General features: G+C 41.6%; 1 protein-coding gene across 1 annotated transcript in view; it reads right to left on the bottom strand.

The window, feature by feature from the left end:
• The window catches only part of SEPSECS (Sep (O-phosphoserine) tRNA:Sec (selenocysteine) tRNA synthase), a 38,923-nt gene extending 22,077 nt beyond the window's left edge, over nt 1–16,846 (bottom strand). The window contains exons 1-5 of the mRNA XM_066632059.1: nt 16,726–16,846; nt 8,763–8,917; nt 4,259–4,377; nt 3,992–4,150; nt 1,282–1,435 (exon numbers count right to left, since the gene is read on the bottom strand). Of these exons, the coding sequence (XP_066488156.1) occupies nt 1,282–1,435; nt 3,992–4,150; nt 4,259–4,377; nt 8,763–8,917; nt 16,726–16,839 (701 nt within the window). The 5' untranslated portion in view covers nt 16,840–16,846. The remainder of the gene's footprint in view (nt 1–1,281; nt 1,436–3,991; nt 4,151–4,258; nt 4,378–8,762; nt 8,918–16,725) is intronic.
• Between the last annotated feature and the right edge of the window lie 7,065 nt (nt 16,847–23,911).

Raw genomic sequence — 23,911 nt, 5'->3', positions numbered from 1 at the left:
GAGCCTTGGGAAGGAAACACCTCTTGAGAAACAGGGTTGATTCTCTTATCGCGAGAGTTCTATTAAGTGAGGTCTGCTATCAGGTTATACTAATCTTGCTGACACCCAGAGATATTAAGTTCACAGAATGATTTGTGCGCAACTCAAAACACCTTTAATTACTTTTGCTTTCATTGTTCAGAATAAGAATGATTTAGTGGAACTTCATATAAGCTTATAGAATGAAATCAGTGCGTAGAAACAACATGTGTTAAGGAAGTCACTTCTCATCAAGCAGTTTCAGTAGCTGAAAGAGGGGGCCATCCTACCTATAAGTCCACAAGAAAAGCAGTTCACAAGAAACACCTTCCTCTGAACTACAGCAATGGTAGGGTCATTAATCTAAACCTGGTAAAATTCATCTGTCTTCCTTCTTTGTTCTTTCTGGCAATAGTCCTTTCACATTATTCATTTCATTCATCCTAGTCACAGTTACTTCTTTCTGTTCCATGAATTGTTAGAGAAGATGGAATAAAAACTTGCAAAGATTCTATTTTGCTTTTCTTAGAACCAAGCAACACAATCTGTCCTGACTGGCTGTTTTTGCAGGACTACGGAACGCTGCATATTTGAATGGCTAAGTTTATAAAGTCTTCCTACATATATAAAACTAGTATGTCATTGAGGACTCTCTCTGAAAGGCAAGTATTCCACATGCAGGACGTTCTGCGTGTGATACGGAATAGTACTGCAACATGCAATTCTCGTCTGAAGGGATACAAGAAGCTCGGCACCACGTGGTTATATGAATCACATAGTTCAATTCTTACTCAAATGAGAAGAGATTTGAAATTGACCATATAAGTGTCAATCAGGTGCATCCTGATATTTCAGAAAAATGTACTAACATTACATTCCTCAACACTGCAGCTCTGGCCATCTGCACCTCTCATTCCTGCTCTGTCTTTTACTCAGCTTCCCTCCATTCCTGAGGCTTCTTCCCCTCACTTGCTTTGGACCATGTATGTTCTGATCTTCTTTTCCATGCTCCCCTGCTGTCATTGGCTTGATGAAGGCATCAGGACCCTGCCTCTTTCTCTTAGGATTTATTTTTCTATTCTCTGCATATGCCTTTCTGCTTGCTCTGTTCCTCTTTATGATTTGCAGTCAGAGATCCTTCTACTTACCAAATCCATTCACTATTTTAGGGAAGCTCAAGCAATTGCTGAGTTCCTCCTCATTCTCCTCCACCACCACCACACAGATTATAGCTACCAAACACTTACATGTGGATGTATTTACCTGTCAGGTACCCTTGGAGCAAAGCATGAGGTGGTAGAGTGAACGCAGAGAATATTATCAGCCCCAAGATCCTGGATTTTAGCTTCCACTGCTCTGAGGTCTGTACGCAGCTCATCACCTTCTAATATATTTTCTATTACCACAGGTTCAAAACCTAGTTCAACCAACAAAAATAACGTATGAGCGGGTGTAAAAGGTCCTTTTACTGTCAGTGAGTATCAGTTTGTCTCCTCTGGTTTTATTACCCTTGTTTGCTACAGTGAAAAAAAATATTTTCCAAGCCTAATATTAATCCCCACAAACATCAGTGGAAAAAAGGAGTAAAATCTTGGGCTTTGAATGCTGCCTGGCACAGTCACTGCAGTATGTGGGGATGCCAGGAGCCACAGAGGATCTCTACAGACTACTGTGAACATCTGTAACAGTATCCAAAGCCCCATGGTTTGCAGAGCTGCCTCACATGCTTGCCTCAGCATCCAGGGAGTGGAAACCATACTTGCTTGGTTCTTAGGATCCTTACACATAGCTACAAACATGAGCAGCAAGATCCACAGTACCTGTTAGAAACCCTCCTTCCTCAATATGGAAAGGCTGGCAAAAGAAAAGAGTAGAGAGGGCTGCTAGTCACTGGGAGTGCGATAGGGATTAGAGGACTTGCTAACTCAGAATGCATAGGTTTATAATTGGACTGCATTTCAGGCTTCCAGCATTACCCCCTCCCCCATATTCCACAACTTAAAACAGATCCATTCCAAATCAAAACATTATGTGTAGTGGTGTGGGTTCTTTACCCATCTCCAATTGGATTTTGATACAAGGAACAGTTAAGTTTTTGTCATATACCATACCATCATCCTGTTTTTTGGTCATACATTTTTTTCATGCTCTTAGTAATTTATTTTGCTATTAAAAAAACATAAGTGGAATCTATTCACTGGAGCAATTGCAGGGAAAAGGATCATATAACTCTGAGTTTTGCATGTGGAAGGTCCCAAACTGAATCTTGGCACCTTGGTTTAAAATCATCATCGCCATCACACAACAGGTCTAAAAAGGTTCTTTCCCAGGACCTTCGAGAGCTGCTATATGTTAGACAGTGCTGGATCAGGGCTAGACTGTCTGACTTGGGGCCCAATCCTATCCAACATTAAAGCACTGATGCAGCCGTGACAAATGGGCGCGTGCTGCAACCTGCGGTGCAATACCAGTCATGGAGGACTCCTCAAGGTAAGGGAATGTCTGTTCCGTCCCTTCAGGGATGAACTGCGGCTGCTGGAAGTTGGACAGGATTGGGCCTTCAAAATAAGGCAGCTTTTTATACCTTAGAAACATTCTGAAAGAGTGTTCGCATTCAAATTCAAAACCAGCTAAATGTGTCACGTTAAAAACAACAATTGGTTTGGTACTACTGTTGTATTAACATCAGGAAAAGAAAAGAAAGCAGATAAATAGATTTCAGTCTACCTTTACTAGTAAAGCAGCATGTAAGTTTTGGAGTTACACTTCAAATTCTATGACACACCATGGTCCATTAAAAAGGATCATGGTATTACCTACGTTGTAGAGAGCCAGAAATCAGCACCAGATTGGCTTGTCCACGTTCTTGCAATTATATATTTGTTTGATGTCAGTGCTTAAATTATGCCTTTTCCCAAAATATAAACTAAATTAAAATGTGTACATGCAGCTAAATTTTGCATTACTGAAGCCAATTACTGAAGCCAGGCTTCAGAGCTGATTCTGACAGAACTGGGATTTCACCTGAAGGAAGCACTGTCAACATATCCCAGCTCTATTAGTTCAGCACAGAACGCTGATTTATGCTTTAAAATTTTTGGCTTGCTACATGAAATATAATATATCTGCCCAGGTCTTTTCTGCACTTAGCAAACAAAGCAATAATGAACAAAATGTGATTTCATATAAGCTATGTCAGCATACAGTACTGAGCGTTTTCCATTGTCCCTCACATCTCTTTACCCACCCCCAATCAAATCAACACACTACAAGACTAGGGAGAGAATGCTATTGTAAGGACTACTGCCCATAAGAACATAGACAAGGCCACAAATTGCAATAACGATGCAAGCAGACTGTGGCTTGCAGTTCTGTTTCCAGGACAAATGTCTGCAGTTAGTTGTGACCTGCAAGGAAGCCTTCTCTGTGGTGGGCCCCATCCTGCAGAATTCCTTGCCTTAGGACAATGGTTCTCAACCTTTCAACACTGGGACCCACTTTTTAGAATGAGAATCTCTCAGGATCCCCCCGGAAGAAATGTTATTACCGGAAGTGACATCAAACAGGAAACTTTTTAACAATCTAGGCTGCAAGCCACACTTACCCAGGAGTAAGTCCTATTTGCATTTACTATAATTATAAAAAGCATATACATAGTAGTCTGCTAAAAGTACAGATCTGAAACATTTCCCCAAATGCAGTCACACACCATCAAGTCTAAATATTAAAAATAAAATACTGAAAATACTGAAACATATAGCCACCCTGAATCTTATGTGAAGGGTGGGAAATATATATATATTTTTAAATAAAAAGTTATGCAGGCCTGATTATTTGCTTCAGCTAGCTAAGCAGCATTGCTTCTATAGCATTTCACTTACAAGATGCACATTTTTAAACAAACCAATGCAGTAAAATGATGCGTTCTATGTGAGTCATCAGAACGCATGCATGCACTCTGTCTCTCTCTCACCTGCAGTAATCATCGACTTGAAGCAGGATTTCTGATCTATACGAGGCCAGATAATGTACTTTGCCTTTGGTCTCTTGTGCCGCAGGGTTAAGAAACAGAGGGTTAGACTCATGCCAGTTGCCATGGGGACCACAAAGCAACAACTTGCTGTCCTGACACCTGCAAGCAAAAGACAAAAAAAAAGGTAAACACAAAAGTGTTTTTAAACCATTGTGGTAGCCATTGTGGACAGTGAACAGACACACACGCATTTAGCCCCATGCTTACCAGCAAGTTTTATAATGTCCAAGACAACTGAATTAGTAAGTTTATTCAATAAACTAGACCCAGCGGCTTTGGGCTGTACAGCAGAAATATCTCCTGACCTGCCAATCCCATGAATCAGCCTAGAAATAAAACATAAAATTGAAAATCAAGCAAATATGTAACATAAAAACAAGTCACATAAGGAGGTTCTAACAGATATTTTGACTGATACGCACTTCTGCACCAAAAGTCCACTAATGAAATTCAATTTTGTGAGTTTTACTGTAATTAAACTCAAGTAATGGCTTCTCATCTCTTTACCCCCAACCCTTCTCCCTGCACCAAAGCAACATTGCTAAATCAGTACAAGAGAAGATCCTGAACAGCATGCAGCAAGTGGGGGGGAGTCAGGACAAGAATTGTGAAGTCTGTGGACCAACTCGTGGATCCTTGCATCCAAGACTAAGTCTTGTAGAAGGGTCACTTTCAGCATCAGTTACAGCCTTGAAAATACTGTAACAGAACATCCTCCCGAAGGTATATGCTTAAACAAACATGGTAGGACTATCTAAGCTACCCCTCCTCATATCTGATACTCTGGCTGTTACTACAGAGTTGCAACACCAAGAGTTGAGGACAGGATCTCAATACTGCCCAACTTTGAGAGTTCCTTGCACCACTTCTTGGCTTCTCTCTAGTGCCACAGGACATGAAAGAAATTCCCCTCCCTGAGCCATCTGCACACATCAAAGGCAAGGGCTGGTTCTTGTTTCATTTCATGTGGGACTGTTGTGAAAGGTGGGTCACTTGCACCAATTCTAACTTCTGCATAGCTCCATGTGAAGAAAGACAGACTTCTCACCTCATCAGAAATCCCTGGCAAACACAATTTTTTGGAAATAGTTGTTCCAACACTTTAAGAACTCCAATTCCAGTAAATACAACAAAGCAAACCCTTGCTGAGAGGACAGCTGAATAATTAGTCAAATGCATGCTGCTTGAAATAGCAAAATAAGGACAACTTTAAATATGCCATGTCTGTGGCATCTCTAAAATATAAAAATAGATTAAAGAAGAGCCCAATGACCTAGAATTTTAGAAGCAGAGCTTGTCCATAAGCTCTGCATCATTTGAATAAAATCAATTTTAATGGGCTTTTGTTCAACTTAGCAGCAATTAATCTGTCATAAGGGTCACTTAAGAATGCAACTCCCATAATTCAAAATCTGCATGCAACCGATGTTCAGTGTGTTTTTGTTTTAATATATCAGAAGATGATGATCAGTGTAGCGATGAAGGGCAAATGCTCTACTGTAAAACTAATTAACTTGAAATAGAAAAAATGCATAATTTATTTCTTCACTCCCGAATTCCACTTCACTAAGCTAATATTTCCTAACATACCAGTGAGGAATTTCCAGCATACTAATAATGCAATCCTACACATGTCTATTCAGAAATAAGCCCTACTGAGTTCAATGGGACTTACTCCTAGGCAAGTATGTGTAGGATTACAGCCTGTATTATTATTATTAACATTATTATTATTAAGCTGTATGTTATAAAACAGCAATTTCCAGCCTGAGCGCTGTGGCACACTGGTGCGCTGCCAAAGATCCACAGGTGTACCATGGGAGTTTGGAACACAGTTGTTGAACTTCACTGAAAAACTCTTCTGGGTTCTATGGGTCTGATTTTACAGTAATTGTCTGTCCCTCCACTGGCTCGAAGGAGCTGGTAGATGAAAAAGGGCGAATTCATTACTATAGACAGCTGCTTTATGAACAGAGCCACAGAACTTGGAAGAGTCTCCTGGATGCCGGAAGAAAGATTACAGGAGGTGAAGACCACAGAGATCATAAACATTGAAAATCGCTGCTCTAAAACATGCAAAAATCTGCTCATAATAATGATCTACTCACATGAGGAGCACAGTATCTGCCATATATCATAACTACTTTTTTTTAAGAAACCATGAACCAGCTCATCCTCTGGATCAAAGAAACTAAACTGAATCAGAAGATATTCTTGTCTGCTCTGGTAGTGTTTCTCATCTGTGAAGTGCCAGAGAAGGTGCCTACACTATATGCACACCCCCTCCTGTCCAGTAACAGTGCTGATAATCCATCAGCCATCACATGATGAAAAACTACTATGCTTACTTTCCCAGGGTTGGACGAATTTTCTACTTTACCTTTCCAGGCTCTTTGCCTTGGACACTGGGCAGATTTGAAAGTAAAAGTTTGTTTCTGTTTGTAGTTCTCTCACATTAAATGTATAATCTTTTCCAAAATCTTCTAAGGGGCTAGGCCAGAGGCCGGCAACCTGCGGCTCTTTCAGCTGTCTGCTTCAGCTCCTCCCGGTGAAAGTGGCAAAGGGGTTAACAGGAGGCACCTGTGCTGGGAGGGCAGGCTGCTTCCCTCCGCTCACTGCCCTCTTCTCCCTTCACCCCCACCTGCCCCACATTGGTTTCCCTTTTCAATTCTGCCTGCTCTGCAGGCTTAAGCTCCCTGTTTTTCCCTTCCCCAACTCTCCAGCAGGCTCAGCCAATCAGCATCCAGAAGGCTCCTGGCTTTTCCTGTTGGAATGGCTCAGGGCCCCTCACTGGCTGACCACCAGCCAATCCTGAGCTGCCCTCCTCCTCAGCCATTGCGAGCCCTTGCAGCCCGCCTTTCCTTGAGCAGGTCCCCACTCAGTGCAAGGAGAGGCTTTTCCTCCACAGCAGAGGAGACATCCTGTGTGTCTACTCAGTAGTAAGCCCCATTACAGCAGATGAAGCTTACTCCTAGGAAAGGGTGCCTGGGATGGCAGCCTTGGAGCCTGCTCAAGGCCAAGCGCAAGGACGGGTGAGTGAGTGGGAGCCCACGCAGGTCTGTTCAAGAGTAAGCCCCGATGTAGTCCCTGGGCTACTCCCAGGAAGGCGTGGAGGGTTGTAGCCTCAGCCTCCTCCTGTGCAGGTCTACTCACAAGTAAGCCCTGCTGTAGTCAGTGAGGCTTCCTCCCAGGAAGGTGTGGAGGGCTGCAGCCTCAGCTCCCTCCTATGCAGGTCTACTCACAAGTAGTCAGTGAGGCTTCCTCCAAGGAAAGTGTGGAGAGGACTGCAACCTGAGAGCTCCAACCAACTTGTCTGCTCAGAAGTCCCATTGTAGTCAATGGGGCTTACTCCCAGGATAGTGTGGAGAGGGTTGCAGCCTGAGTGAGGGAGGGCAGGCAGGCAGACAGGGCAGAAGCCGGCCTGTGGCTGCCCCCCCCCCCCCGGCTTCTTCTCTTCCCCACCTCTGGAGTCTGTGTCCTTTTTTCCTTCCAGCAGGGTGCCTCTGGAAGGTGGGGGGAGTTCTTTAGTATCCATGTAAGATAAGCAGATGTCATAACCGTCATATGTATTGGAATCCTGGAAGATCTTGTGAGGAGGTAGATGTGGTGTCAGCAGTGGCCCCTTTAAGGGTAAGGCCTGGGCATCCAGCAGAGTGTGCTGCACAGCTGCAGCCACTTGAAGGCAATAGGGCCCTCAGGGATATAATGGCACCTGAGGAAGGGGGTGTGGGTTGTAGAAGGAGTGCAGGTTGGAGGGGAGACTGACTGGCCTTATTGACTTTGACTTGGATACTCTGACTGATTTGACTAACTTTGGAATCTGATCTTGGACTGTGACTTGGCTTATTGACTTTGGACTCTGCCCTGGATACTCTGACTGACTTTGTGACTAAGGGACTGCTAGAGACACTGGAGTTTGAAGTGTGGCTGCTGTGCCCAAGACCTGCTGAGGACCAAGGGGCTGCTGTAGTGGTGGGAGGCTGCTCACAGGAGAGAGGACCTCTGCAGGTTGAACAGGCGAGCTACCCTGGAGGTGGGGTCCAGCAGGACTACAGGGCAGAACCAGGGTCATTTGTTGGGGGAAAGAAGGGGAGCTAATTTGCTTAAAGTGGGCATAATTCTCCAGGCAGAGAATGGCCTTGGAATCAGGCAAAACACCGTAGAGGACCAGGCGTCTGAAAACACAGGACAAGAATGTATGACAAAACTAACTAAAAGCTACAAGAGGGGGCTACATTATAAAAATGGGACCTATAAGAGCATAAAGGTAAAAAAAAAAAAACTATATATGCAGTATTATCTTCATTTTAGATGCCAAAATGGTTTTGTGGCTCCTGAGGTTTTTTTTTCCTCCGGAAAACGGATCCAAATGGCTCTTTGAGTGTTTAAGGTTGCCGACCCCTGGGCTAGGCAAACCATCCTGTCGCTTTAATACAATGACAGTCTATCTACAATCCACAAGCCATATCAGATTGAACAACATCATTAGCAATCCACTTGGAAAGTCACAACCCTGTAATTTGTGATAGCATAATGGTCAAGTAACCAGCTGACCTGCATCCTAAACAAGTATCTGCTGGTGTTAGGGTGGACAATAAACTTGTTTAAAGTGCCAATCCTCTGGTTTAAAGCGATATGCACCAAATTTGCTTAAACTTAAATATTACACACCCACTTTATAATCTCAATAACTAAAAACCTGAACATTTACCTGTAATGCCGGCGGGCTACTAGCCCCGATGACACTCTTCCTTCCCTTTCACCCACACCACAGTTGCCCAGAAAATTATTGCTATCCATAATGGCCAGTTCATGAAGAAAAAGTTCAATAGTGCTTTCATCCCATCCGACTTCTGGACACTTGCCCTTTAGAAAACAATTGAACGTAACACAGTTAAATATATATATATATTCCAATTTTTTTTTGTTTTATCTAAAGTCAGAATAGAATGAAGAAAAGAAATTGTTACCAGTTTTCTATTGAAAAGTAATCTAAAACTGCAAAGCACAGCACTGCATCTCAAACACTGAAGCAATTTTTATAGCTATCCTTCTGCGTGTTGTTGATGTTGTAAGAAAATCTAAAAAAAACAAACTATTTTTATCAAGAGTGGCAGGCTTATAGTATTGGACCAGTATTGCTACTTTGGGCCCCAATTCAGCTACAAGTCATTTTTTCTAATGGATTTTGCTCATGACTTAACATCAGCTAGGTTAGAGCATTGGTTTTATCATTCTATAGGAATAATGTACAAAAGACCAAGCTCCCAGTCCAAGTTCCTAAAGGCAACAGAATGCTGTGCTCACTAGACTTGCAGGGACTTCTGATTCCTCCTACCTAAAAGACAACTAGCAGAAATGAGCCCAACACCCAAAAAGTAATTGGTGCTGTCCAAACCAATAATGCTGAATATTATTTCAGGTATGATACACAGCGCAAAACACAGTTTATCATAATTTCTCAGTATACATAATACTCTCGCCTATTGCTGGTGAGAAGGCGAGAGTATTATGTATACTGAGAAATTATGATGTGATTCAGGGATGAATATATTTTATCTACAGTTTTTTCTGCTTCGCTTCTCTCTCCACTCAACCCAGACACCTAAACTGCTATAAAAACTCATAGATATTGATGCAGATAACTATCAAGATGCTCCTAACCAAACTATTTGCCTGTACTAGACTGCAGTTATTGGTTGCCCAAAATCATAACTTCAAACCCTAGTCCGAATTTGTATACCATAGTCTCAGGAAATCCTAGTTATCGCTTACCATAGTTAGTCCCAATCAAGACAAAATCCTACACTGTGGTTAATGTAAAGAAAGTAGAAAGGAGTTTACATAGGACAAGAGCAAATGTTAACCAAAAACAAACAGAATAATCATCAGTACAAAGGCTATCATATTTATCAGGCAGGAGGGCAGAAGGTCTCATCTAGAGGGTAGATCCTCCGTCTGCCTGAAGATTAACATCCACAAGGTCGCCAGTTCGAGGCCACCAGCACCGTGCGACCTTGAAGCAGCTGACAAGCTGAAGCCGAGCTATTCCATCTGCTCTGAGCGTGGGAGGATGGAGGCCAGAATGTGAAGCCAGATCGGAATGAAACACCTGAATGTAGTGGTTCTTGAAAGAAAGGACCTTCTTTCAATTGTAAAAATCCCTATTTAATAAGGGATTTAAATAAAGCCTGCCTATGTAAACCGCCTTGAATAAAGTCTTGAATAAAGACCAAGAAAGGCGGTATATAAATACGTTATTATTATTATCAATATAAAAATTAAGTTTAGCGAAACACTCAGTATTGTTTAACTAAAATTATCTATCCAATTGTAAAAAAACTTCCAATATTTTCTTAGTCTATCTAAATCTCTCTCTTTCATTCTTTCTGTTAAAACTTCCATTTCTGCTACTTCATAAATTTTGTCTATTAAATTTTCTCTAGTCGGCACATCTGTAGATTTCCATTTTTGCGCAAACAATATTCTTGCCGCTGTAACAATATGTACAATAAGGTGTTTCTTACATTGATCTTTAATTTCTGATGTCACATTTAGGAGGAATGTTTCTGGTTTGAATGGTAATACACAATGCAATATCTCTTGCAACAATTTATGTATCATTTTCCAGTATTTCTTTGCTTTTTCGCATGTCCACCACATATGATAAAAAGTTCTTTCTACCTCATTACATTTCCAACACTTATTTGATAACCCAGAGTACATTTTTGCTAATTTCTCTGGCGTTAAATACCATTTATAAAACATTTTATATAAATTCTCTTTAAAAGACACTGCTTTAGTTATCTTAATATTTGTATTCCAAATTTGATTCCAGTCATCCATCAATATATTATATCCAAAAATTTTTGCCCAACGCAAAAAATTTTTGCATCTTTAATTATCTCATCTTCCATTCTTATCTCCAGGAGAAAACTGTACATTTTTCTTATATATTTCCCCTCATCAATCAAAAATATTTTATCAAAACTTATGTCTTCTTCATATAGACTTATTTTTTGGTCTTCTCGTAATCTTGTTCTTGTTTGCATTTCATTCCACCAGTCCAGCTTTATTCCTTTCCCTTCTAACTCAGACTTACTTAGGATCTCTCCTTTATTATTCAGCAACTCGCTATAAGCTTTATTTTGATCTTTTTCAATCCAGTTCGGATTGGTTGCTATTTCAAGCGGTTTTATCCAGCTAGGTAATTTAGAATATATCTTATACTTTATCTGATCCCATATCCAAATTAAAGATCTTCTTAAAATGTGTTGTTTAAAATATCCGTGTTGTTTAACTTTATCATAAAACAGGAAAGCGTGCCAGCCTATTTGTAAATCATGTGCTTCTAGTGTTAACATTTTCGAGTTTAATATGAGTCCCCAATCTTTTATCCAGTTTTAGGCTGCTGCTTGATAATATAATTCCCAGTCTGGTAATCCAAATCCTGCTCTTTTTTTTATCCTCTTGAAGTAATTTCAGTCTTATTCTCGGTTTTTTGCCTTGCCAGACAAATTTTGTAGTAATTTTATTCATTTCTTTGAAAAAGGTTCTCTTCAAAATAATCGGAATAGTCTGGAATAAAAACATTAATTTGGGCAATATTTTCATTTTCAATAAAGCTATTTTTCCCATTAGAGATAATTGCAGTTTGTTATATTTCTCCAAACCTTTTTTTACTTCTTTCATTAATTTAATATACAGTAGTTGTCTTCCATTAATGCAATTGTCTTTTTCGTAATTATAATTCCTAAATATTTTACTTTGTTTGTTATCTGTAGTCCAAATTCTTTTAATCGTTCTATATCGTTATCTTTTATATTTTTAAGTATCATTGTAGTCTTCTGGTAATTTATTTTTAAGCCTGCTACTTCTCCATATTGTTTTAAATCTTCTATCAAAAATTCCATGGAATTGAGTAGATCTTCCAGGATAAATACCAAATCATCCACAAACACTTGTAGTTTATATTCTTCACTTTTAATTTTGAGCGGTTTCACCCTGCCATCTTCTCTTATTACAGTGGTACCTCGCATAACGAATGCCCCGTGCAGCAAAAAACTCGCATAACGAAAGCGTTTTGCGAAGTTTGGTTACTCGCACAACGAATTTTTAAGGCTGTGTGCATATCACCAAGCATATTTTCTCATTAATCATTAATATACTTCGCAAGATGAATTTTTTTTATTGTCCTGGTTTGTTTTAAATCGCACAACCGTTAATACCCAGGATGCATTGTGCCTGGAGGTTTAAAAAGCCTCCCCAATGCAGCCTGGGCTCACTTCTCCACGTGCAGTTCCAGGGTTGACTTCCAGGAGCAACTGTGGCCTGTGCTGTGGGCGAACCCTGTCTTTGGTCAACTGTTCTGAGCAGTTCTGAGCAGTTCACCAACTCCTTGGGGAACCTACTACCAGCAGTTAAGGTAAGTTTATTTGAACTTTTCATAACTTTTGGGAAGTGGTGGCCAGCGTTTGAGTACGTTTTGGAGGGCCAGCTGGCCAGTTGGCCAGTTTTGGCCTGCTGTTTTGGGGAGGTTAGGGGAGTTTTTCCAGCAGTTGTTGTTAATTGAAATTTTTGCTTGAAATTTTTGAAATCCTCTGTACAGTATGTATGCCTTTAAAGAGCACTTAATAAACACTTTGTAAACCAAATTTGACTTTGTTCTGACTTTTCTTGCCCATAGGAGCGCATTAATTAAATTTCAATGCATTCCTATGGGAAAACGCGCTTCGCAAAACGAAAAACTCGCATAACGAAAGGACTTGCGGAACGGATTAATTTCGTTATGCGAGGCACCACTGTACATTATTCAGTATTTCTAATGTCAAAATAAACAACAATGTATGTTGTTACATCAATTGTTGTTGTTGTGTATTGTTGTTGCTACATCAATAAACAATTATGTATGCTGGAATCTAGGGCCAATACCCTTATGCGTAACCTGCGTTCTACCTACCCAAAGTAAAACCTATTTCCTTTCCTGTATCTGTAATAAATAAATAAATAAAATATTTTAAAAAAAAAAGACAAGAGCAAATGGAGGGGGAAAAGGAATGGAAGGAATCCATATTCCAAATCAGGAACATGCTATCTGAACTACTGTCTTCAGTGGGACTAGTTCAGTGATTTTCAACCACTGTGCTGTGGCACACTGGTGTGCTGCAAATGGTCTGCAGTAATGTTGTGGGAGTTTGCAGGGAGGATCATTTATTGATAGGGCCATTGGGGTATGTGAGCACCCCACCAGCAACATATGTACCTTGTCAATTGTAAAAAAAAAGAAAAAAAGATGGTGTGTTTTGGCACACTGTGAGATGAAAAAGGTTGAAAATAGCTGAAAATCGCTGAAAATCACTAGCCTGGGATTCTCAACAGGTCTGCCTGTTCACTCTGAAATACAACAAAGGTTTTAAATGAACTTGGAATTGGAGAAATCTATGCAGATCACATGTTCCTTTGAGGAAGAAGGCTGTGTGCATATCACCAAGCATATTTTCTCATTAACCATTAATATACTTTTGCTTGGACTAACCTTCACCCAAATGAATTCAGTAGAGTGTCATATGTATGTTTATGTAGAATTTTTAGGTTGCACATTAAACTGGTCACTAAACAGAGTTTACTTCTCTAGCAAAAAGAATGCAGTATTATTTGCTGTCTTTCCTGCTACCAAGTTTGATAGATCCAGTTAGCACACTAAAAAATCCATGGCATATAAAACACTTTTAGGGGATTTCTAGACAATCATATTATCAACCAACAAATGTGCACTTTCTCTTGTTTTATAGAATTCAGGTGTTTTCCTTCAAGGAAGAACTTCATTATAACATCTAATTCCCTCATTACTCAGAACCACAATGTTTCTCTTCTAGGAAAATGCAATTGTCTCCCCAGATAGCTCCATGATTTGGAGAGGTGTGTGACATGTGACTAGACAAGGGTCATGGGCAACTTTTGGTGACTGCCTGTTATGTCAATGATTATTAAGAACATGATTCTTCTCTCCATGATCTCCCCCTCCAGTACTCTGCTATCAGAGCAATGTTTCCAACTTCTCAGAGAAAAGGCACACTACAAAAGTTTCACTTACAACTGTGTAAGTGCTACAACATACTCCTGCCTTTACATATTTCTGCATGGGTCACTGTCCTGAACTCACTGCCTTTGAGGATAAGGTATTCTGCAATGATTTCTACACCAGGAATGACAGAATGCCTCAATAACACTTAATTCAGAAACACAGCAGGACTACCCACCATGGTTGTAAGGCAGCAAGGCCAGAGCAGCATATACAGTGGTGGGGAGTGGCAATGAGAAGGACACACGTCATCATGGACAGGGGGCCAACCCCCAACCTCTCCCCCATTCCCAGACCCTTGTGATATTTTGAAGAAAAGCCATTTTTAACATCCTCTAAAGTAGCATTTCTCAATGTTTGTTCCCCACCATACAACTTCATGTGGTCCACCTACAGGAAGTACCACCGGAAGTAACTGGTGATGATATCATCACCAATTACTTCTGGATTGGGACTGCAATGTGACAAACACCAGTAAGAGGCTCAGGGTGGATGGGAGGGCTTTTCTGAGTGCACAAAAAATGCACACTGGAGCTCTGCCCACTGAGCCAAGCCTCCTAGTGATGCTTGTCATGTTGCATTGTTGGTCTCACTGCCAGGCAGTAGGAGTTTGGGGGTCCTGTGAGTACCACCAGACACCACCTCAAGTACCACTGGTTGACAAACGCTGCTCTAAACTGCTTTTCTTTGCCAACAACCATTGTACACAAAAAGCATCAACAGATATTAAAGAGCTGCATCCCACAGGGTCCTTTTAAAAAAAATTTACATTTTAATTTTAATTTACCTATTTACATATGGGCTAATGGGGTCTGAGCTGTCTGTGACAAATCAGGAAAGAGATCTTGGGGTGCTGGTGGACAGCTTAATGAAATGTCGACCCAAAGTGTGATAGCAGTAAACAAGGCTAATTCCTTGCTTGGGATCATTAGAGAAGGTATTGTGATTATGGGCCCAATCCTATCCAATTTTCCAGCACTGGTGCAGCCGCAATGCAGCCCCAAGGTAAAGGAACAAATGTTCCCATACCTTAAGGAGGCCTGTGTGACTGCTGCCCCACCATAAGATGCAGTGCATGCCCCATTGGCACAGCTGCACCAGCACTGGAAAATTGGATAGGATTGAGCTCTAAGATGGCTAATATTATAATGTCATTGTACCAATCAATGGTAAGGCCACACCTGGAGTATTGCATCCAGTTCTGGTCGCCACATCTCAAAAACGATATAGTGGAAATGGAAAAGATGCAAAAGAGCAAACAAAATGATTACTGGGCTACAGCACCTTCTCGATGAGGAAAGGCTACAACGTTTGGGCCTCTACAGCCTAGAAAAGAGGCGCCTGAGGGGGGACATGATTGAGACATACAAAATTATGCAGGAGCTAGACAGAGTGGATAAAGAGACACTCTTTTTCCTCACACATAAAACCAGAACCAGGGGACATCCACTAAAACTGAGTGTTGGGAGATTTAGGACAGACAAAAGAAAATATTTATTTACCCAGTGAGTAATTAGTCTGTGGAACTCTTTGCCACAGGAAGTGGTGATGGCATCTTGTCCGGATGCCTTTAAGAGAGGATTGGACAAATTTCTGGAGGAAAAATCCATCACAAGTTATAAAACATGATGGGTATGTGCAACCTCCTGATTTTAGAAGTAGGTTGCCTCAGAATGCCAGATGCAGAGGAGGACACCAGGATGCAGGTTGCATCTTGCAGTGTTTGTGTGCTCCCTGAAGCACTTGGTGTGGGCCACTATGAGATACAGGAAGCTGGACTAGATGGGCCTTGGTCTGATCCAGCGGGGCTCTCCTTATGTTCTTATGCAAAGAAATGCACTGCATTCCTTGACCCCCCCTCCCCCCCCCGATGCAGCTGGGAGCCTCATTTGTGGGAAAAGTTTGCCTGAACAAACTATTTTTGTCATTATTTAAATTTAATTTTAATTGTTCAATTAAATTAAAATTTAATTGAACAATTAAAATTGTTCAATTTTAATTGTTAGAATTGTTGTCTAATTAATAGTTAATAATAATGATAAATAAAATTAATTAAAGTCAAAATTAAAATAAATTAAAAATATAACCAGCTATGAATAATTAACTATAATACAATAAATTATTAATCAAATTAATTAAAAATTAATAAAATCAATAATATTTAATTATTGTTGGTTTTTAAATTAATCTTCTTAATCATTATTGCTATTAATTAATTAATTAAATATCACAATATTTTTCATTATTGATAAAAGATTACAATAATTAATTATTATTTTAATTAATTTTATCAATAGCTATTATATATTTAATAAACATTAAAATAATTTATAATTGATTACTAATTAATTATTCATCCAGTTTACATGCATTTCAGAGCCATACAGGGAAACTCAGGAACTCCTTTCCAGCATCACAGGGAATCAACACAGGGCTGGAAGCTTTAGGGGCGTGGCTTCAAGCTCAGCAGCGTGACCTGAGACCTAGTGGGCGTGGGCTTTGGTGCAAGTGGGCGTGGCTCCAGGAATCGTCCCCACCCCCTTCTCTCCCTCAGGAGCCGCTGGAAAAGCCCTCCCCCCGCTCCGGTCCTCACCTGTTCCAGGAGCGTCCGAAAACGGAGCTCGTGGGCGCGGCGGCCTTGCGAGCCCTGCCGCACGTAGGTCGCGTTCACCAGCCTCTCGCTGGCCTCGAAGTTCTCCGCATTCATGGCGGAAAGGCGACAACAGAGTGGAGCATCTGCGCACGCGCGCACGAGACCACCCTTTCCCTCACACAACCGAAGCTCCGCCCATTGGGCTGTCGCGTGGGCTACCATAGAGACGCCACGGTGGGGGCCAGAGCGGGAGAGACGAGCGCCTTCTGTCGGACAGGGGCTGCACAGGCTTTGGGCTGATGACGTCATCCTTAGGATTGTGTGCTTTGTCCTCTGCACTTTCCAGGGGCATCAAAACTTTCCCCTTTTGCATAACCTCTTTCTTTGGACAGGATGTTTCAATAGAAGAGACGTGACTGGAGAAGGCTTTGCAGGATGTCGCCACTTCAAGGCTGGAGTCCTATCCTCACTTACTTGGAAGTAAGTCCCATTGAACTCAGTGGGCCTTACTTCTGAGTAGACCTGCAGGCTTGTGCTGTAAGAGTGGAGAAGTTCTTTGAAGACTGCAGTCGTACATGCTGTGCACACTTACCTGGGAGTAAATCCCATTGCCTTAAGTGGACCTATTTCTTAGGGCAGTGGTTCTCAACCAGTGGTACAGGTACCACCAGAGGTACTACTTGAGGTGGTGTCTGGTGGCACTCACCGGACCCCTGGACACCTGCCACCCAGCAGTGAGACCAGGAATGCAACACAACAAATAGTGGTAGGAGGCTCAGCTGGGGGGGCAGAGCTCCAAAACATGCACTCCGACAAGCCCTCCTGTCCAATCTGAGCAGAGTGACCAGATACAGTGGAGGAAAGAGTGCTTTAACCACTGTATTTGGCATTTTTGCAGGTGCAGCTCAACATGGAAGGGTTTAAAAAGCTGCGCCTTCCAAAATTCCCTCTTCTATACAATGGTTAAAGGTATAAGCACACTGTCCTCTATTGTATCTGGTCTGCCTGAGCCTCTTACTGATGTTTATCGCATCTCATCTGGCCTCCCAACCCAGAAGTAACTGGTGGTCATGTCATTGCCAGTTATGTCCAATGGTACTTTGAATAGGTGGAGCATGTGACAGAGGATAAATGCTGAGAAACACAACTGTGGGGTAAATAAGAGCACAATGCTATGCTTGTCTACTCAGAAGTAAGTTCCATTGTCTCCAGTTTCTTGTCTGCACTCAAGAAACTGTGCATAGGATTGTAGCCTATGACTGTGTTTTGGGCAGTCTCAGGCAGTGCCAAAGCATACTAGGATCAAGAATAGCGAATCTCCCTTTGAAAATATAGATCTTGTCTTTCTCTACCTCTAGCTCAGTGTTTCTCAACCAGTGGGACTCATATCACTGGTGGTAACTTGAGGTGGTGTCTGGTAGTATTCATGGGACCCCCAGACACCTGTCGCCTGTTAGTGTGACCAGCAATGCAATGCAACAAACTGTGGCAGGAGGTTCAGCTGGGTGGGCAGTGTTCAAAAAAGCCCTCCCATCCACCTTGAGCCTCTTACCTGTGTTTATTGCATCATGTATGGCCTTCCAATCTGGAAGTAATTGGCTATGACACAATCGCCAATTACTTCTGGTGATACTTCCAATAGGAGGACCATGCAGGTGGTACAGCAGGGGACAAATGTTGAGGAATGCTGCTCTAGTAGTAATCTGAGCATGTAGGTTTATCTGCTAAAGATAAACCTGTTCTCACTTATGGCAGCAAAGTTGGAAAGAGACACATAGTTAGAGACAGGTGATTAGAACAATAGGTTGGAAATATGCATTTTTAATGAACAATGGATTGGAATGGCTGGTCCTAAGGTATCAAAACTAGACTCACACAGTAGAATAGTCTAGACACGAATGACAGAATCAGCCACAAAACTTTTCCACATTCCCTGTTTTGTGCATGTACATAGGCATGAAGATTTTTTAATCTTGTTATGAGCAACCAGCACTTACATCAGATTAACAGATACATCTTAAGTAAAACATTACAAGATACCATCTCCCCTAGTACCTCAAAACACATCAAGTGCAAATGTTTCTGTCTTGTATTTTAAAATAAAAAGCTTTCTAGCTCATTTGGGTTCACCAACATTTTTTTCTGATTAATACAGGTGCTGTCCTCCTCCTCCCACTTTCTTTTTCCTGCAGTCCCACTGTTCTGCTATACTGTAAGGGCCCAATCCTATCCAACTTTCCAGCACTGATGCAGTCATGCCAACAGGACTTACACTGCATCCTGTGGTAGAGGGGTAGTCACTGAGGTCTCCTTAAGGTAAGGGAATGCTTATTCCCTTACCTGGGGGCTGCACTGCAGCTGTATCAGCACTGGAAAATTGGATAGGACTGGACCCTGTTATCTAAAATGAAGGCTGATTCTTTCATATGTACTGTTTCATGAAGCCTTGGCTTCATATTGCCTAAAAATATGTGTTGAAGAGTTCTAGACTTAAAATATCACAAAAGGGCACCAACCTACAACTCAAAAACACAAGAATTTACTTGTGCTCATATGCTTCTTTATATGCCACTCTACTACATCTAAGCACATAAATGAAGCTTCTTAGCCTGGAATCCATTTGATGTCAAATAAGCCATATAAGAACACATATGACAACTGTTCTACTGATAAGTAATGTCATGGGTTATATCATAATCTACAAAAATTCTGGGTTGTTCATTTTCATATCAATCTTATTCAAAAACTCTTTCCTTTCATAACTAAATTCAAAGTTATTTTAATGTAGGACTGGCATAATGTTTCTAAATAAAAAAACTTATACGTATATGTTTTTAATTTCCTAAATAGAACATATTCATCACTTAGAGCAGTATTAAATCTGATCTTACGAGAAAGTACATTTGCTGTGCAATCCTGTGCCCATTTCGTCTGAAGTCCCACTAAATTCAGTGGAACATACTTCCTGGTAAGTGGGTTGAGAGTTGCAGCATCCAACAAAGAACACTTATGGTCCTGTTGTGTAGCATAACATCAGGGTAACTGAGTCAGGATTCTATACACCTCTTGCAAAAACGTTGGGAAGGAAAGCACAAACCAGACAGTACTGCCAGCCACATCCCCAGAATCTATGGGAACATTGCCAGCACAAACTAGACATAGAACAGCATGCCAAGAATGCCCCATGCAAGCTAGGCATGGAAGTAATGAATCCACTATTGGCCATAGGTAAATGTCCTATTACAACATCATCATCACACACCCACCTGGACTCCAAGAAGACCACAGCATGTCCATAACATGAGCCACTGTGGGACAGGAGGAAGAGGCCAGAAACCGAACTGACTGGTTTATCTGCATCCCACAGTATTAATCCCATTCCACACACACAGCTAATAATCACTCTTTGATGGCACAACACAGAGTTGGAAGATAGCTCCCTCAGCCGGGGGAGGCACGGACAACAAACATACAAGCCTTTGCAGGTCCATGCCCCCTAAGAACACAGTACTCATCTGAACAAGACAAGCTGTTTGCTAGGGAGAAACTAGAACCAGGCAACTATTAATTACTGAATGGAGGTGGGAGATATGGGAGACCTTTGCAAAAGTCATATAGGGACAATCTGTGGGAAGTGCACTCTCCTTGCATCACTGACTAGAGAAATGGAAGACATTTTTGAGGTGTGTTCGTCAGTGGGGTCTTGAGAAAGGGTTCTGAGGAGACAAATGTTATTGATTTGTTCTTCCTGTATATGTTCTGAGGCCTATTACTGCAAAGTGCTTTTGTTTTAATGTGAAGTACCCATTCATTAGAACCTCCATCATCAAGGTTTCCTTTTGTGCTCTTTGCACAATGTCAGGCCTTTGCACATTAAAAAAGGCCAGGCAGATGTAACTCCTTGCCAAACACCTTAATATCTGAATTATAGTTCCCTGCCAGGGTTTATATAACAGAGTGGGTGGGTGAGTGTATGCTGTAGTTGGCAGGAGAGTAAGTGTGAGTTCTGTACACTGTTGGGGTTGAATGGGAAGAGATGGGTGTGTGTGTATGTGGACAGTGTATTTTGGCTTTACATTAAGGTCAATTGGAATTTTTCAATTTATAGCAATGGTGAAGCTGGTGCAATGTTGCACTGGCATGGGGCCACAGACAGGGTCTCGAAAAACTGTGTAATTAGGCAATAAGGGTACAATCCTAACCCCTTATATCAGTGCTTTCCAGCACTGACACAAGGGCAATGCAGCTCTGAGGTAAGGGAATAAACATTCCCTTCCTTTGAGGAGGCCTCTGTGAGTGACACCCAACTGCAAGATGCAGCACACATTCCATTGGCACCGCTATACCAGTGCTGGAAAGTACTGACATAAGGGGTTAGGATTGCACCCTATGTCTGTTTTGCTTCATGAAGTTAACTTCATACCTGAACACATCCCTGTTGCCACCCATGTTGGGTCCTCTGCCACGCACCTATCCACACAAATTTCACTGAAATAAGTTGAGGTAATTTATGAGTTAACATCCATAGGACCAGGCTTCATAAGGTCTATTTATACAACATGTACAAAATATTCTGTTTTGTTGCCTGTACAGTTTGGATTACTTCAACTGTACAGGCAATAAAATAGAATATCCTAACAGCATTCTGCCATTATAGGTCAAGTGTTCTAAATGCTAATACAATTCAAACTATTTGTCAAAACTGTCTGAAATTTGGCAGACCATCTAAGCCAGTCATTCTAAACCAGGGAATTCATACTCCTTGGGTATGGGAACCAAAAGATGGAGGCATGAGACTCCATCTCTGAACAATTTTTTTTAATTTTGTTAGATTAGATTATTAACCACCATCACTATTATCAATGTGGATTGGGGTGTTCTGTTCCTAGCTATCCTTTGTAAAGTGAAACCAAGCTATTGACATATTGAAGTCATAGTGGTATCTAATAGAACTGGTGATGATGATGATGATTTCACCAGTCTGGCCAAGGGGGCATGGGGACATATTGGGCAATCCATTGGGGGTCTGTAACAGAAAAAAGAACCCCTCATCTAGGCAATGAGCACTATGACAGCTAAATTTCAGGTGGATCCATTGAGAAATGACTTAATGTAATGACTGAATAAGATACTGCAGCTTATTGTGTTTTTCTCTTGTTTACCACTACTGTTGCCCACATATATACTCTCTCACTGCAAGGCAGTATCAGAGAACTTGCTCCAGCTATCTTGGTTAAAATCTGAGGTGTATCTCTCAAGTTATACTTTTTAAACATCAATGTACTCTGATTTTATTTTTTAGTGCCAGCAAATAGCGTAAGCCATGCTTAATGCTACATTGACTCTTTCTGAAACAAAAATGGCTGTTGGAGGAGGAGTTGACTAGCCATGAGTTTGCAAACGTCTCATCACATAAGAACTCCAAAGCTGCAATGACCTCTGTTTCATACTATTGACTGCCTGCAGTCATCAGCACTGTGTAGTCACACAGAAGTGACTTCATACTAAATATTTGGACAGGAACTAACATTGTACATTATTATAGAACTAGTGCAGTGTAATTGTGACTAAGGGGATGAGCTGGAATGTTTCTAGTTCAAACTGTGTCTTAGGGTCAGATGAAATGTGCAAATCTATACATTTTTTCCTGGAAGTAGAGGTGTGTGTCAGCTCTGCCTCCCCTGTGATTCTGCACATGCTACACCCAGTTTCTGAGTGGTTGCATGATCACAAAGAAGGCTGAGATGTTGTCACAAGCTGTAGTCCAAGAGACTATCTGAGGCTGTCCAGATATCTCTGAGAGCAGGGGTGTCAAACTCGTTTCAACCAAGGGCTGAATAGCATTTATGATGCCTGCTAAGGGCTGGGAGTAATGTCATTAGGCAGGAAATGATGTCACTAAACAGGTCATAACCAAAAATAAGCACTTTTTCTCACTTAGGACCTCATTAGCTGCAAATAACAGAAGAGAAAATACACAAATCTTGATCATATTTCAAGATATGGGAGAGCCCAATTTTCATGTGGGCTGCCCTTTCAGAAGTAACACCTTAGCACTGCTTAGCAGATGAGAGCCTGAGGGCCAGATAAAAAGCTTCCACGGGCCACATCCTGCCCCCGGGCCTTATGTTTGACACCCCTGGACTAGAGCTGGTGGCAGCAGACATCTCAGCTTCCGTTGCGATTGTGGGTAGCCCTCAGAAATGCTTTGGTGTGTGATTTCACCCTGGAGCTCTGGGCACTGTGCCTTCGCAGCCTTGGACCTCATCACAAGTCACCGCTTGGAAGTAAATTCCATTGTGTTGTCTCCTTAGGCTGAAAACCTATATGTGCTTACGTGGGAGTCCCATTGAACTCACTGAAGCTTATTTCTGAGTAGGAATTCCTACGATTGCCCTGTAAGTGGTCTTTTGTGATCCCTCCCCCCAAAATAAAGTGATTAGGAAGCAAAAAACAAGGCCAGAACTGTGACAAGGGTAAGGAGAACTTTTGTACTTCACCACTCCCACAGATCCAGACCTGATTACTGGTCCCCCCCATGCACTATTTTTAATTGGGGGGGGCTTTCAAACACCGCACACTCCACAGCAGTTTTGGCCCAGTTTGTAACTGTGCTCCACACACTATTCATTTTTTAACAAAACTTGGAAGAGCTTCCTACATCTTTTAGGGTCACATTTGGTCTGATTCTTAGACATGAGCTCCCTAGGTGCTCCTAAACAAGTTGCAATCTTTCAGACACACCCTCATTTCTGGTGTGGGTACAATTATGCTTATCTACCTTCCACGGCTGTAAGAAAGATCTGTCCTGGAGTATCTCTTTTTTTTTATTGAGTGGGTCGTAATAGCTTGTCATTTTAAAAAGTGGTCCCAATGCTAAAAGGTTTGGGAACCACTACTGTAATAATTTCTGATAAAGCACATCAGCTTTGTAACCTGGAGAAACACTCTTATTTCTGGCTCGTTGTTCTTCTCAGAGCATGTGGTTGTGTGTGCTTGTGCACCTCACACAGCAGTGGTGCTACTTTTCAAAGGACTCTGGTGGGGAGGCTCTGCCTCACCTGCCAGCCCACCCACCATGCTCTGAGCATGGGTTGCACATGCTTGTGCACCTCATATGGCGGTGGCGCTACTCGAAGGACTCGAAGGACTCCAGCAGAGCCTCCCCACCCACCACACTTCGCAT

This window comes from Tiliqua scincoides, chromosome 6, assembly GCF_035046505.1.
Source record: "Tiliqua scincoides isolate rTilSci1 chromosome 6, rTilSci1.hap2, whole genome shotgun sequence".
Taxonomy (NCBI): Eukaryota; Metazoa; Chordata; class Lepidosauria; order Squamata; family Scincidae; genus Tiliqua; species Tiliqua scincoides.
The sequence above is the reverse complement of the archived record's forward strand: the minus strand, read 5'-3'. Positions and strand labels throughout refer to the sequence as shown.